Raw genomic sequence first — 16,182 nt, 5'->3', positions numbered from 1 at the left:
GTCAGACTTCAGTAGTAAATTTATATCAGAAATTCTTTATTCTCTACTTCTCTAATAGGTCCACAATCCTAAGAATTACTTTTTTGTTTGTATTGATAATTTGTAAACAACGTAAAGTACAGGAGAGTACAAAGAATATAGCAAACACTTGTATGTGCTACCCAGAATTTGAAACATTAACATTTGAAAATTCTCAGGACACCAAAGATTTATTAGGTTTTTTTGTCCTTACCATCTCCTTGATCCCATTTAAACATCTCTGAAGCTGCATAGTGGGAATCGTTGATGGAATGTATTCAGGCTGCCTCTGAAATTACTGGTGGAATGTGTAGTTGGTTCTGCTTCTTCATGGTTTGTTGCTCTTGGCTCTCTAGAGCAGAACCAGATAGAACTCTGTTGGTCACGGTATAAACACTGAAACACTTTGAGTTTTCAAGGATATTTTAAAGTTATATATGGCAGAATAGAAAGAAAGGGTATATGGCAAGACAAGACAAAAAATTACCCCTTGAGTTAATTTTTCTTTTTAAAAATGACTTAGGCATTGATTTATCATTTAATAAACATTATTGAGGGCCTCCTGTGTGCCAGACTTGGCTGGGGACACATTCTCTTCCCACAAGTTGCTTACACTCTCAAAAGAAAGCAAATGTGTAGGGAAATAAGATGCAGTCCGTTAAGTACAGTGATTGAGATAAGTACAAGAGTGAGTGCACAGAGGAGGGAGGTTCTATCTTTGTTTTATATTGCTGATTTAGTTTAGTTTATTTCTGGAGCCTCTTGATACATCAAATGAACTTTTTATGAGGCAGACTCAGCTTATTCCACATGCTTCTCTTCCAGAATCTTTTTCCATCAGTCACTGTTGGACCCAGTGGCTTTGAGAGTCACAGGTCACCTTTCACTACACCGAAGACGTACACAGTCTTGGGTCCATTTATCTATTTCCTTTGGTGTCATGGCCACCAGGGAACGTGGTGTATATAGTGTGTTCTCGTTTTTTGTTTGTTTGTTTGTCTTTTTGCAGGAGCATTCTTCCCTTCCATTTTCTCATTAACCTATCACATGTGGGAGCTCCTGTTTGGCCCAGCCCAGTGACATCCTCTTTTACAAATACGGACTGTTTCCCACAAGTCTGTGGTTTGATTATTCACCTCCCAGCAGTGGACATCCTTCAGCCACCAGGACCTGTCACATCTCTTTTTTGCTGAACTTTTCTATCTAGTCAAACCCTGCACAGTTCACATTCTAGACATTTAGTACATATTCTTCTTATATAAGAACTGATGATACATATTCTTTTATATGTGTGTACAAAATGGCCTTCAACATCTACATCAAGCATGCCTGTCAAGTATTCTCCTTGTATGATTACTGATTATAACATTTAGTCAGATCTTATTTCAACATATTCATAAATAATTGCTAAATCCAGGAGAGTTTTCAGTCCTTTTGCTGGACAACTTTGTTGAGGTGATATTACCTTAATGATGCATATGTGCATTACCTCCCCACCTGTCAGAAAAATACATAACCCAAAAACATATATGTAGGCAAACTGAAGAATTCAGAAAATGATTCATAGCTTTCTATTAAACTGAGCTTTAAACTAGCATTTGAGCAAATAATAAAAACTACAGAAGCTGATAATAATGCTGCCTAGTATTTAACACAAAGAGAGATAATGTTTCTTTTGCATGTTGTATTTAGATATAATAAAGAGAATAGTCTCCTAAAGAAAGAAAGATATGGGTTTTTTGTGTGTGTGTATATATATATATACATACATACACACGCAGCATAAAAAAGTTTTATATTGGGCTTCCTGGTGGCGCAGTAGTTGAGAGTCCGCCTGCCGATGCAGGGGACACGTGCCCCAGTCTGGGAAGATTCCACATGCCGCGGAGCGGCTAGGCCCGTGAGCCATGGCCGCTGGGCCTGCACGTCCGAAGCCTGAGCTCCACAATGGGAGAGGCCACAACAGTGAGAGGCCCACATACTGCAAAAAAAAAAAAAAAAAAAGTTTTATATTAAACGAAGGAGCATTTGGAGCTAATGCCAAAATGTACATTGTTTTAGTGGTTGCAACAAAGATGTTTAATTGTATTGATTTTCTTATATGTAAAATGCAATAATACCACCATTTCTATTAGAAATCGTTAGGATACTTATAAAAATTCTTAAAAAATTAAAATGCATGTGCTAATTTGATACCTAAAATGTGTTAAATTCCAATTTTTAAAAAAGTATGGCATACAAAGCACTTGTGATATAACCTCAGCCTACCTCTCCAGTCTCATGGCTGGACACTCTACTTCTCAATTTAATTTTATCTGCTACTCGTGTTTGTGCATATACATGCTAAATGGATCAACACTTCTGTGCTTTTGATTTTGCTATCTCTTCTTTCTAGCCACTTTATTCTCATTTCAAGGCAGAGTTCAGGCTCCTGAAATTCTGCTTACTTGGGTTGGATGCTTGATAATATCCTGTGCATAGCTTGACCACTTTGTTTTCTACACTGCCTTATTCTATTTCTGTTTCTATCTCCCTTCTTGAATATGAGCTTCTTGATGACAAGGATTATGTTTAGTGCCTAGTGTGATACCTTAAACATTGTGTTCTGTCAGTATATGCTAATGGAATTAATAATTTTATATATCAGAAACTTTTATGAGTATCTAATAGGAAAGATGACATCATTTCATTTTACATTGGAAAAATTAAGTTAAGTGACTTGGATAAAGCCAGTGAAGTTAATATATCCATGCTCGTATTAGTCCCCAGTGCTCCTGTGTGTAAGGTAAAACATTTATTACATATGTGGTCACATATGGAGGTATCTTTTTCTTTATTTTAATGTCTAAATATACTACTATGAAATCAATCTCTCTACTTACCTTAAGTGCTAAGCAGTATTAGACCGTTTCCTCAGCATTAGAGTTTAACATCTGACTTTTGCAAGGAGATTGTATGACCTGTTTGGTTGCATGTTTATTTTTGTGCTATCTACTCTTCTGATTGACAGTTTGTTGAGGATAGGGAAGGGAGAAGGATGTTGTGGGGGACTGCATGTACATAATTATGGCAGAGTTAAATAATGGAAAATCCATGGACTTTGGAGTCTAATCTGCTGTTTAGTAGGTGCTGAATACTAAGCAAATGATTTATCCTCTTTGTGCATCAGTTTCCTCATCCATAAGATGGGGATAGCAATATATGCTTCAAGTATTGCTGAGATCAAAAGAAATAATGAGTATAAAACATCTAATGCAGTGCCAGACATACATTTGGTGCTTGAGATATGGTAACTTATTATTTGTGAGCTATAATATATAGTGCATGGTGCATCTATGAAATTTCTGAATTTAAATGTTCTGGATTTCTCAAGTTTGAGTGTCCTAATTCAGCCCTAATACACATCCCAGTTCAGCTGGTTAATGTTTTCTCTTCCTTTACTTTTGACTTACTGATCTATCACTGATGCTGGATTGGAAAAATTATTTTATTTTTCCTTAATTTTTATTTTCAATATTTTGTTCCAATTTCAGGCAAAAAACGGGGTCCAAGAAATGGAGTGTTGTTCTCTAGAATCTGACTGGATCTATTTCCATCCTGATGCTTCTGGTAGAATAATACATGTTGGCCCAAATCAGGTCAAGTGAGTATTTTCCTTAGTTACTTTAAAGTTAAAAGTAGCCTTTGGTAGTATTTATTGGCATCTTTATTTTTGCCAGCTAACTACTGAGCAAATTGTGGAAATAATTAACTTTTTGTAGGGTGCTTCCTCAGAGAATGGCATCTAGAAAACCTGACTTTATTCTTTCAACTTCATCATTACTGTTTGTAAATATTACATTTGAGTAAGTTCTTTGTTGGATGATAGATGACGTGTGAGGAAAAGATTACATATTGGTTCATCCTCATCAGGTCTTAATTCATTCTCCAGGATTAATGAGAGAGATGATTTATCTTTGTTCTAAAAGACAGCCTTACTGCTGGAGAAGCAGCAGGTTGTTTGAAGTAAATATTGTTGTATTTAGTTTACCCACATCTTCCACACAGTTGACCTCTCCTTTCTTGAAACACTCTTCATTTGGCTTCCCTGACACCACAGTGCTCCTGAATATTTTCTTCCCTCTCTGATCTGTCTTTCTTAGTATCCATTCACGTTCTTTATCTTTTTTTTTTTTTTTTTTTTTACTGTATGCGGGCCTCTCACTGTTGTGGCCTCTCCCATTGTGGAGCACAGGCTCTGGACGCACAAGCTCAGCAGCCATGGCTCACGGGCCCAGCCGCTCCACGGCATGTGGGATCTTCCCGGACCGGGGCACGAACCCGTGTCCCCTGCATCGGCAGGCGGACTCTCAACCACTGCGCCACCAGGGAAGCCCACGTTCTTTATCTTCTACTCAGACTTTAAGTCCTCAGGACTTAGACCCTCTTTTCTCACTCTTCGTTCCCTTTCTGCTTGATTCTCCTGTTTATTCCCTTGGTTTTAAAGATCTTGTATACACCAAAACTCCAAAATTTCTCTTAGCACAAACCTCTCATCTAAGTTTATGTCATAAGTCTGGAATCATTCTTGACACTTTCTTACCTTCTTGTCTTTCATCAGTATACGTGTACTTAAACACTCACTTGCATTTTCTCTCTCTCTCTCTCTCTCTCTCTCTCTCTCTCTCTCTCTCTCTCTCTCACACACACACACACACACACACACACACACACACACACACACAGACACGCACCATATATCCCATCAATCCAGTTTATTTTGCTACTAAACATTTCTTAAATCTGCCTCTTTCTGCCCTTGGCCACTGTCACCACCTTGGTCAGATCATTGTCATCACTAGCCTAGACTATAATATTTGCCTTCTTACAGGACTCCCAGGGATCTACTTTTTACTCTTTAAGTCTGTTTTCTTCTCAGCAGCTAGAGTGATTTTTAGAAACATTAACAAACACAAAAACCTAACCAAGTGAATTCTGCTTTAACCTTTTTATGACCTCCTATTGCGCTTAAGATAAAGACCAACATACTTAGCTGGTCTAAAAGATTCCTCCCACTCAGTTTACTTCAGTCATGCTGTCTTTTCACAAAGCTAAGGACCTGTTCCCTCTATTTGAAGTCTGTTTCCCCTGCCTGTTTTGCCTAATTTCTATTCATATTTTATGCCCCCTTAAATGTCCCTTTTTCAAAGAGTGCTTCCCTGGTACCCTTCATTAGATTAGCTGCCCCATCATATTTTCATTCTACCCACTATGTAATCTTCTGTAACACCTACAGCAATTTAAATTAATTATTTGTATGATTATCTGTTTGAATATCTAGGTTGAGAATCATGAGCTCCATGACAGGGAAAGAGTCTATCTTGTTGACACCTGTAACCCTGGCACTGAGCATAGGTCTTAATACAGAGTAGGTGCTCAGTAAGTATTTGTTGAATAAGAGGAGTAGTGTCTGCATTCTTTATTTTGTATGCTCCATGATAATTAGTCTACTCTGAATCATTTATAAGGAGGATGAAGGGACTTAATGAAAAAAGATTATGAACTTTTATAAAAAGTCATAAAAAGTATGGTCAGCTTTAATAAACCTTACTCTTAATGTTTGTTACCACACATCTTTTATATTAGTTTGAGTTTAAGAAAATAAGGTCCACAAAGAGTGTGTGCCCTTTTGCTAGGTTTTAAAAGATAGGCACTCTTAAATATTGGCACTAATTAAGATAACTAATTAAGGAATTTAAAATGTAATCTGATTTCTTTGTCTCTGGCAAACTCTAAGGCCTCTGGCTCTCTCTGGCCACAGTGGCTGCTTCTCCCTGCTGTTCTCTTTGCCTGCATTTGAGACTTGAAGCTTTGAGGACATTGTGCTTTTGATGCTTGTTAATGCTGTGAACAGATTTGTGTAGGTGGTGAGAAAATTCTTTTACTCTCACTTGCTTAATAAGCTCGATCCGTGAGGTCATTTGCACTCAGAAAACTCAAATCTTTAAATATAACCTTAAGAAAAAAGAAAAGAATTAAGTCATTTGCAGTTTTAAAATATTACTATGAAAACTCTCGGTTTAGAACTTAGTTGCTAATCCAGTCTATATTATATTTAACTCTGAGTGTTGTTCATTGATACCTCATTCTATCTTCAGAAATAAAAATGTAAATATCTACTATAATGCCATTGTTAAAGCTGAAATGTTGAAGACCTGCTGCAGGATGGTAGAGAGGAGGTTCTTTAGAGTAACTTTCATTAAGCCAGTTTGGAAGATAGTGTAAGCCTCAGCAAGCTGCTGCATTACCTACTTCAGTAGCACCTGTTGTCACATAGCCTGTTTTTCTGTTTAACAGAATCTCTAAATTTGAAGAAATTTATGGACACTTAAGTTATCAGACATTAGTATTTTGGACTAATCAGGAGGAGAAGAGAACTAACTCAGTGTTGTTACCATAATTTTCATTTAAGTTTCTTTTCAGTAGTTCAACTTTGACATTTTGATGGTGTGTTAAGATCTTAGGTTCTTAGAATCCTTTTTACCTTTTCAGAGTTTTAAAGCTAAGTGAAGTAGAAAATAATAGCGCCCAGCATCAGATCTCTGAAGATTTTGTCATTTTGGCCAACAGGGAGAAGAACAAAGTAAGTCAGGAGTACTTTAAAATCCTTTGTATATTACTGTCTTTCTATATAAGAATATAATATGCAAATGTATTTATCTTTTAGTGTGGCAGAAAAGAAAAGCACAGTTCTATAAAAGTCTGTTCATTTTGTCTACGTGGGTAGCTAGTCTTAGCCCCATGTATAATATCTATGAGATTTGAAGAGAGTTGATTATATTGACTTTATCTTTTGCTTATTTCTGTTTCCTTTCTGGGTTTCTCTTTAAGTTTTTATTGATGAATTATCAACCTTTGGGTTTAATTAATTATGCACACTTAGGGTAAGAAAGGTTAGATATAAACTTTAAAAAATTACACACCATTCTTTGACTCCAAACGGTTCTTTGTCTTTAGCATACAAATTAAGAGCCTGAAGAAAATCATGCACAGGGAAATTTCCAAAAGCAGATCGACTCTTTATTTGCTGTACTATATACTAAGGCAAAAATCAGAAGGGCAGGTGAAGTAACAAATCTGTAACCTTTGTATTTCTAGTTTGATATTTTATCCATTAAAAACTTTACTATAATAAAGTATTTTTATTAATTGGAGGATCCAAAATCTGGTTCAGAATTTTCTCAGTTGAGGAAAGAATTGTGGATGTTAGAGAAGGGTTGGTTAGTTAACAAATTCATTAATACAGTTTTGCCATTGACTACATAATAGGACTTGTCATATATTTTTATTTCTCTCCATATGATAGAATGAAAACTTACCCACTGTAACAGCTTCTGGACGGGTGGTAAAAAAAAGCTTTAACCTTCTGGATGATGACCCAGAACAAGAGGTATTACTTTAGCCAGAAATAATAAACTAAGCTTGTATGAACTTGCCCTGGGGTAGAGGTTGGGGAGCTCCATGCAACCTTAGTCTGCAGGATTGTGTGTGCTATTTGAACCGATGTGTCTCTGTCTCCTCTCTTTTAATATTGGAATTATTCTTAAGATTTTGTTTGCAGAAGATTTCATAGGACCGAAATAATTTGAAAACACTATTATTAGCTTATTGTTTTGTTGATATGCACACTTCCTAGGGAAATCTCTTAATAGAAAATTATTGAGTTATATCTTGATGACTATGGCTTTTGCCTTGTTTTTCACTTACTAGACATAGATGTATTTGTTAATGTTCATGAGCCAGAGGAGGAGGGTGTAAGGGTGTGGTAAATCAGTTCAGCCTTTGGCCTCAACTTGACATTGCCAGTCACTAAGCTAATACATTTTCATCCTTTTCTTTAAAAAAAAAAAAGCACTGGAATTACTTATGAAATCAACTCAAAGTGTTCATACTTCAAACATATAGCCTTTGTGTAAATACTGAATCCCTTTAGACTCTATAACTATATAGTTCATATGACCATTTCTAGGTAGAAATATTGAGTAGCCCTCTAAGGATAGTTTTTTTGTCTTTTTTTTTTGGCAATACGCGGGCCTCTCACTGTTGTGGCTTCTCCCATTGCGGAGCACAGGCTCCGGACGTGCAGGCTCAGTGGCTATGGCTCACAGGCCTAGCCGCTCTGCGGCATGTGGGATCTTCCTGGACCGGGGCACAAACCCGTGTCCCCTGCATCGGCAGGCGGACTCTCAACCACTGCGCCACCAGGGAAGCCCTAAGGATAGTTTTTGAAAATCTTTTAAAATAGGTTGGAGGTGGCACAGTATGTGGCTACTCTCAAAAAAGAAAAAATGTATATTCTTTTGAACCAAATATATATTTATTCTTTTGAACCATCGAGAACAAAGCAGAAAGCTTCCTACCCTGTATGTAAAACTGTATTCAAAAAAAACATACCAAAGTTACCAAAAGGTGGCAAGAATACTTAAGAAGGGAGAAGGTAGTAGCAAAGAGAAAGATACTCTGCATTGTGAGATTAGAAAACAAAAACTTTTCACCTGTAAAGGAAAAGTTGAAAGGGGTTGTGACTAAAATCTATAAAATTACTGACACTCAGGCAAAAAGTCACCTTTTGAAGTTTGCCCAAGGTAAGATTAAGGCAAAAAGTAAATTAAAAGGAATCACTGGTAATAAATCTACGTAAATTTTTATGTCATAGGTGGTAAAGGCAGAAAATGTAAATGGATTAAAAAGCAGTTTGACCAAATGTGAGTGAAGGTTTAGTATTTGGTGATTAAGAGAAACTTGCTGTGCCTGTCAAGATGTGCCATCCCTGGATGGGTGAGCATAGATCTGCTTCCCCATGAGACTGTTGGAGTCCCAGGTTTTCTTCCTTGAGACAGAGTTCTGGGGTTAGATTTTTCTCTCTTAATGTCTTTACATCATTAATCATTTCTAACTAACGTCTCTTATCCCAGTCCTGTTCTGTGGGTTGGATTTCTGTTCCTAATATTCTCCCTTAAGTATAAGCAGCCATTTTTGCTTTCTTTAGGGAACCAAAAAGGTTTTTTTTTTCTGCACCACGTGGCTTGCAGGATCTTAGTTCCCCGACCAGGGATGGAAAGCGTGTAGTCCTAACCACTGGAACACCAGGGAATTCCCTAAGAAAGGGTTTTTTTAAAAAAGGATGGCAAATAGGGTCATAAATAGTATATGATGGGCTATCAGTTCTTCTTGAAATGACTTGTGTTTTTCTGGTATGAGAACCTTCCGAGCACAGTGGGAAGTCTTCAGGTTTCAGAACTGAGTTTTATATATTTAGTCCTATCTGGAAACCAGTGAACACACCTGTCAGTGTCAGCAGTTGAATACCTCTTTCAAATTTGGAGATACTCTGGCTTGCTGTCATAATAGAGAATTTCAGTTATACTTTGGCTGAGATCTACATAGACGGTTGTGTTCATCAAAATCTGTAGGATACTTCTTGAGTCCTAAAAATCTTGAGACTGATATTTTACTTGGCAGATAAGTGGAAACACATTTCTATCTATGCTCCCACCCATTCATTTTTCTTTCTACATATTTTTATAAATAGTAGTTAAGCCACAAATGTAGAAATAATCCTAACTGGATTTTGCCCCTCTTTTCTTTTGCCTTATCTATTCCCCAAGACTTTCAAAATTGTGGACTATGAAGATGAGTTAGATTTGCTTTCTGTGGTAGCTGTTACTCAAATAGATGCTGAAGGGAAAGCTCACCTGGATTTCCACTGTAATGAATATGGAACTTTACTTAAAAGCATTCCACTCGTGGAGTCATGGGATGTGGTGAGTAGGGTCCATGGAATACAAAGTTGTAAGAGTTTCCTTTATAGGTGACATTTATTGGAACAGATGTTACTGTGTTCACGTCAGTCCAGGTTCACCTATACCAGTGACCACATGGAAGAGGTTATCATCCTACATGCAGGACAAAATGAGTACTTCTTTAGACTTTCTCCTCTAGGGATGAGAATTTCTCCTTACCATTGGCTTTAAAGATAAAGTTTTATGCTTTTTTCATGAGACATACTGTCTATTTCCTTACCATAGTCTAGTTTTCTCCTATTTTATAAGTTTGGTAATGTTTTAAAAAATAAAAATATACTGTATCAAATCCCCACAGTTATTTAATAGAGACAAATCTAAGCGTGTAGGATTTTCAAGCACTCTTAGAAGCGTTTGTCTGCTCTTCTAAGTATTATAGAATATAAAAGTTATAAAGAACAGTAGATGTTACTTTACCCAATCATTGTTTTATCAATGGAGAACCTGAAAGATTTAGCAACTTGCCCACGGTCACAAGTGAAATAGTGGCAATGTTGGCAATAGAATCTGGGTGTTCAGACTCTTAAGTCCAGGGTTCTTTTCATTCTCAACATTTTGTGTAATGCTTTTCTCATAAGTCGTCTGCATATCCACAAATAATGAAAAATAAACTATTTCTGGCAGCTATTTTGCCTCCAAGTGTATATTTGAACATCCCTAGCATAGACGCTGTGACATTTTAATGACTCAGTAGTGAATATGATTATGTGAAGAGGAGATTCCATTTGCCTTTGTTTTCGTTACAGACATATAGCCACGAAGTTTACTTTGACAGAGACTTGGTACTACACATAGAACAGAAACCCAGCAGGGTCTTCAGCTGCTATGTTTACCAGATGGTATGTGACCCTGGGGAAGAAGAAGAAACCACAAACAAAAGTTGTAAAAAGGATTGCAATAATTTTAAATTTTGAGATGTAACTTCTGAGACTTCTAGCCAAACACCCCAGCAGCCATGTCCAGTCCTCCTTTTTATTATCTGCATAGCATATTCTCCAGTATTTTCCAGAAAAGGTCTTTTGTTGACTTCAGATGACTGTGACTTCTTTTTTAAACTCTTGCCATACAAGGTGGTGAGTATTTCATTTTATGTAGAGATTTTTTACAATGACATCCCAAGAAGTCTAACATTTTGCAGTTTTTAGGCGGGTGGTGATGCAAATATAAAACATTGAAGAGCAGAGAAAGAGGTTAATTCTAATTTTTGGGAGAGGGTCATTGATGAGTAGGTGTTTAACGTGGTTGTTAAAGGATGGCCTGGGATTTTGATTAGTAAAACTAAGGGGGAGAGATAAAAAGAAAGATACAAAAGATACAGAAAGAAATCAAGAAATCCTGTATCCTCTCACCCAAACTTTGTTTAAGGATGGAAAATGAGATCTATGATATGAAAGAATACTTTGAGCCAAAAATGTGTCATCACAGTTTAAAAAAAATGTATATGTATATATGTTTTGTGTTTGTATATAGTATCAGGAATTGGCTGTAGTTCCCCAATAATCTTTTCTTCCATGGTTTTATTCTCTTGGTTTGATGTTCCCATTGGTTTTTTGTGTTTCTATTAGGCTAATGTAAAAGATTTCAAGCAAACTGTAAGTGAAATTTTTTTTCTCATATGTAGACTGTTTAGCTGTTAATACATCTAAGAATGTTGTATTCATTTCACTCATCTATTTATTTGGTGAGTCTTCCAGTTCTGCTTAGGCAATATTTTCATACCTAGGCAATAAGATAAAGGTATCCTGGGTTGTACCAGCTCTGCTCCCTGTAGAAGAGTAGATAAAGTCCCAGGAGTTCTTACTAGCTTGGAAACTGACTGGCAGCTAGAAAAAGGTTTTGGCTCTATCTTAGCTGTGAGATGAGTATTTTTTCTTCTTTATTAGAACTGATCAAAATATGATCCTTGAACTCAGATAATCATTCTTCAGAATGTTAAATAAAAGCAGCCCAAGTAAAGGGAGGAAAATGTTTCTTTGTGGTTCCTGTTCGAAAAATCCAGTTGCTTGCAATACATATGTTTAGCACATTTCTCTGATTCAGGCTCAAAAGAATAACTAGTAAAAATAGAAGAGGACGAGACAGCAGTAAAAATCATTGCTGATTCAAATTTAAAATTAAAATATGGGATATTAGCTTGGATGATTTACATCAAAATCCTCCAGTTTTTCCTTCAGTTTTGGCCTGATCCCATGTTAAGAACAATGTGAATTCTGCCCTGTTCTGCCCTTGAAGTTTGCAGATAAATTTCAGGCTAATTATGATCAACAGGGCTGGTGAGAGAAAGGCGTTAGCTATTCCAAAAGTCTAGAAATTAGTAGCAGAGTCCATAAATTAAAAAAAAATAAAGGGAACAAACCTAAAACTGTCTTTTGTGCAATAGAAAAGAAGATTGCTAACATTTTAGAATAAGGGAAAATATTTATATGTTGGCTAAAAATAAATCTTTCTGAATCTGCACTTACGTATAATAACCACTTGGGAAAGTAAAAATGATTGATTACCTCATGAGCAAGATGATAAAACTATCTTCATATATTAAATTCTAATACTTTTATATCTACAAGTTGAAAAATCCATTCTCGTTTTATGCATATTTAATAGTACTATTTAATATAATATTTGAAGTCAGAGTATTTTGGAGACATGATTGTGATTACAAAGCACAGTTATGAATAGCTGAATAGTTATGATGTGCTAGATATTGCCCCAGACTTCCAACTAGACATGAGCTATATCTAAATAGTCCTGCCCAGTGAATTTATACCTTGAAACAGGTTCGATAAGAGGAAATAGATAAATATCAGAGAAAAGAAAAGAAACCAGTATGGTGGGTTTCAAAGCAGATGCAGTGCTATGTAAAGGCAGAAAGCCTGCTCTCCATTTCCAAAAGTGTTTCAGAAAAGGATGTCTTAAGACTTCAATTCTGTCAGATTTTTTTTTAAAAAGCAGGCTTGTTGAGTTTACCTTTCTCTAAGTCATTGCCTTCTTTTTATGAAGGAACTCATCTGTTCAGAAAGGCATCTGAGAACTATCTGAGATTCTTGGCTGCTTTTTTGGTAGGGGCAGGGTTGGGTGGAATACTTCCAGTCAAGACAGGAACTGAGCACTAAGAAACGCCTATTGTCTCACTGCTGCCCAAATCAAACTAGACCTGGATCCACATGCCATATGGGCCAGGCAGGAAATGCACCTAGTGTGAAAGACAATAGGGAGTTGTGGACAGTGTAACAAATAGGAGAGCTATGCCCCAACTAAAGGGACAAGCTGCTACTGCTTAGTTTCAGCCAGTTGTAACACCATGTGGGAATGTGGACTGCATGATTGTTAACAAGAAGGTTAATAAAAAGGGTGCCAAAAGATAAAGAAGATAGCAAAGAATGTGGTAAATGCACAGGTAACAGACATAGCAGGAAACAATAGAGCATGATTCCCCCAAAATTATTGGCTTCCCAGCTCCCTACAGTGGCACGCAGCTGCTCATTCCGCCGCCTGCCAGACGTGAGACTGCTGTTCTCCTGAAGGCAGAGGGAAGTGGTAGTTAATATCCTCCTGCCCCTTCTTAACCCTCCTCTCTATCTGACTATTTTAGAGGCTTTAACTATGTGCCAGCCTACTTAACAGGTGCTAGTGACAGGCATAAAACAATATGGGTGACATTTCTGAATGTTTAATGCAAGATTGGGTGAAACAGGGTAGCTTCTTTTAGATGGTCCAGATATTAAGCTGATGAGAGGTATATTTCTGCATTTCTCTCTTTGATCTAAGAGTCTGAATTCTCACAGTATCAGTGCAGCAAGATTATTGTTCTTTGACTTTCTAAAACATTTCTCGCAACTCAGAGAGAAAAAAAACAAATCCTATTGTAGTTGCTATTTGAACTACCTTGTGAGGAGATGATACTGTCCTATTTAAATAAACTAAGGTTTTGTTCCACATTTTTCCATCAATTGAATGTTTTGTTTCTTGTACACACTTTTTTCTTAATGATAGCATATTTATTGAGTGCTTTCTATCTGCCAATCACTGTGATACATGTAAAATGAATTGTCTCACTTAACATTCAAAATAACCGTATGAGGTATGAACTACCATTTTTCTTCCTCATTTGTAAAGTGAGGAAAGTGAGGCTTACAGAAGTTAATTTGCCCAAGGGCCTACAACTAATAAGTGCAGAGATGGGAAACACATTCAGATTTGTTTGACACACACTTATGCCAGATTTCCTCTAAAGCTCTCAAAAGGCAAAGGATGTTATTTTATCCCATATGTAGCATATTAACAATGATAACATTGGGTATATATGAAAATGCTTGAAAGTCTTTTTAAAAAATGATTAGATATCCGAATTTTGGACAAATTTTGGATGAGACACAATTGGCCTATTCATGTATATAACTTGACATAAAAGATGGCTCTTGGTCTTCCCTGGTGGCGCAGTGGTTGAGAGTCCGCCTGCCAGTGCAGGGGACGCGGGTTCGTGCCCCGGCCCGGGAGGATCCCACGTGCCGCGGAGTGGCTGGGCCCGTGGGCCATGGCCGCTGAGCCTGCGCGTCCAGAGCCTGTGCTCTGCGGCGGGAGAGGCCACAGCAGTGAGAGGCCCATGTACCACAAAAAAAAAAAAAAAAATGGCTCTTCATGCAATGGCTGAAAAAAGTCAGTTTTTAAAAAGATACAAAAAAATGGTACTCTCATCTTGTTTGTGGTGATAATAAACACCAATATTAGTAATTACTCTTAATGTAACTTGGCTTTCTTTTCAATAATTAATATGTTTTCTTACCTTTCTTACAATGTTTACATGTATGACTTACCTTTTAGAATCCCAGGGATTATGCAGGGCTAATTTCCAGTCCCTGTGTTTCTATAGAGTCTCTATCCTATAGAAAGAATAATTTATTTCAGGCCAAGGATAGATAATAGAAAGATAAGACCAACTGGCTTTTCCTAATCGTTTTATTATAAAAATTTTCAAACATACAGCAAAATTGAGAGAATTTTACAGTAAATACCCAAATACCAACCACATGGATTCTACATTTTATTCTACATGTTTTATTACTTACCCATCCATGTTATTTTTATGATGCTTTTCAAAATAAATTGCAGACATCAGTATATATCCCCCTAATACTTCAAAAGGCATATCATTAAGTAGGGTTTAGTATGGTTTCATTTTTTTCATTTTTAAGGTACATTCACATGCAGTGTAATGCACAAATATTAAGTATAAATTTGCTAATTTTTCCCAAATCCATACACCTGTGTAACCCAAACCCTTTTCAAAATTTAGAACATTGCAATCATGCCAGAAAGTTTCCTCATGCCCCTTCCCAGTCATTCCCTACCCCAACTCTCAGATGTAACTACTGTTCTGCTTATTTTGCCTCACAGATTAAAATTTTCTATTCTAAAACTTCATATAAATGAAATCATGCAAAGCATAATGCCTCTTTCACTCAGCATGTTTTTGAGATTAATTCATGTTGCCTGTATCAGTGGTTCATTCCTTTTTATTGCTGAATATTCTCTTGTATGAATATGTCAGTTTGTTTTTTTCCATTTTCCTGTTGATGGACACCTGGGCTGTTTCCACTTTTCTTTCTTTTTTTTTGCTTTTATGAATAAAGCTGCTGTGAACATTCTTATACAAATTTTTTTATGAACACATGTCTTTATTCCTCTTGAGTAAACATCTAAGGATGGAATCATTAAGTCCTAGGGTAGGTGTATGTTTAGTTTCATAAAAAACTGCCAGACCTTTCTTCCAAAGGATTGTACATTTTACATGCCTTCAACAATGGGGACTTACCGTTACTCCACATTTTCTCCAACATTTGTGTTTGTCTTTTTTATCTTAGTGTTTTTGGTGGGTGTGTAATCATTTCCAGTTGATACTTAGATTGTTTCTATAATACTTGTGCCTAGAGTAGCCCTCTTGTCAGATCTATCCCTTCATCTTTTTTAACACCACCCCCTACAAGGAACGGCTGAAAACATTCTTTGTGATAATAGTTAAGGTAACCTAAAACTCAGGTTGAGTTATTCTTTCTCAAACATGGAATACATTGCTCACCAGTTACTTTTGCCTTAATGGAGACCAACCTAGGAAAAACCTAGGTTGCTAAAGGGACATGTCAGACTGTTTCCACATGACTGCTGGAGCTGGACAGGATGGCATCAAAACATTGTAATAAAACAGAATATGACCTTTTCCTATAATAATTACGAGTTCATGTTATTTCTAAATCAGGTGAATATTTGATGCTAATAGGAAAGCATATTAAACAACCTTTATGCTTTCCCCAGTAACTATATTAGATCT

The 16,182-nt window shown here is 36.6% G+C and overlaps 1 protein-coding gene across 1 annotated transcript in view; it reads left to right on the top strand.

Moving 5' to 3' along the window:
• DCAF17 (DDB1 and CUL4 associated factor 17) overlaps positions 1-16,182 on the top strand; it is a 37,437-nt gene extending 21,255 nt beyond the window's left edge. The window contains exons 10-14 of the mRNA XM_029224605.1: positions 3,552-3,661; positions 6,550-6,640; positions 7,364-7,447; positions 9,666-9,821; positions 10,607-16,182. Coding sequence (XP_029080438.1) covers positions 3,552-3,661; positions 6,550-6,640; positions 7,364-7,447; positions 9,666-9,821; positions 10,607-10,774 — 609 coding nt within the window. The 3' untranslated portion in view covers positions 10,775-16,182. The remainder of the gene's footprint in view (positions 1-3,551; positions 3,662-6,549; positions 6,641-7,363; positions 7,448-9,665; positions 9,822-10,606) is intronic.

This window comes from Monodon monoceros, unplaced genomic scaffold, assembly GCF_005190385.1.
Source record: "Monodon monoceros isolate NGI ecotype Baffin Bay Population unplaced genomic scaffold, NGI_Narwhal_1 Super_Scaffold_16, whole genome shotgun sequence".
Classification (NCBI taxonomy): Eukaryota; Metazoa; Chordata; class Mammalia; order Artiodactyla; family Monodontidae; genus Monodon; species Monodon monoceros.
This window is presented reverse-complemented; position numbering and strand designations above follow the sequence as displayed.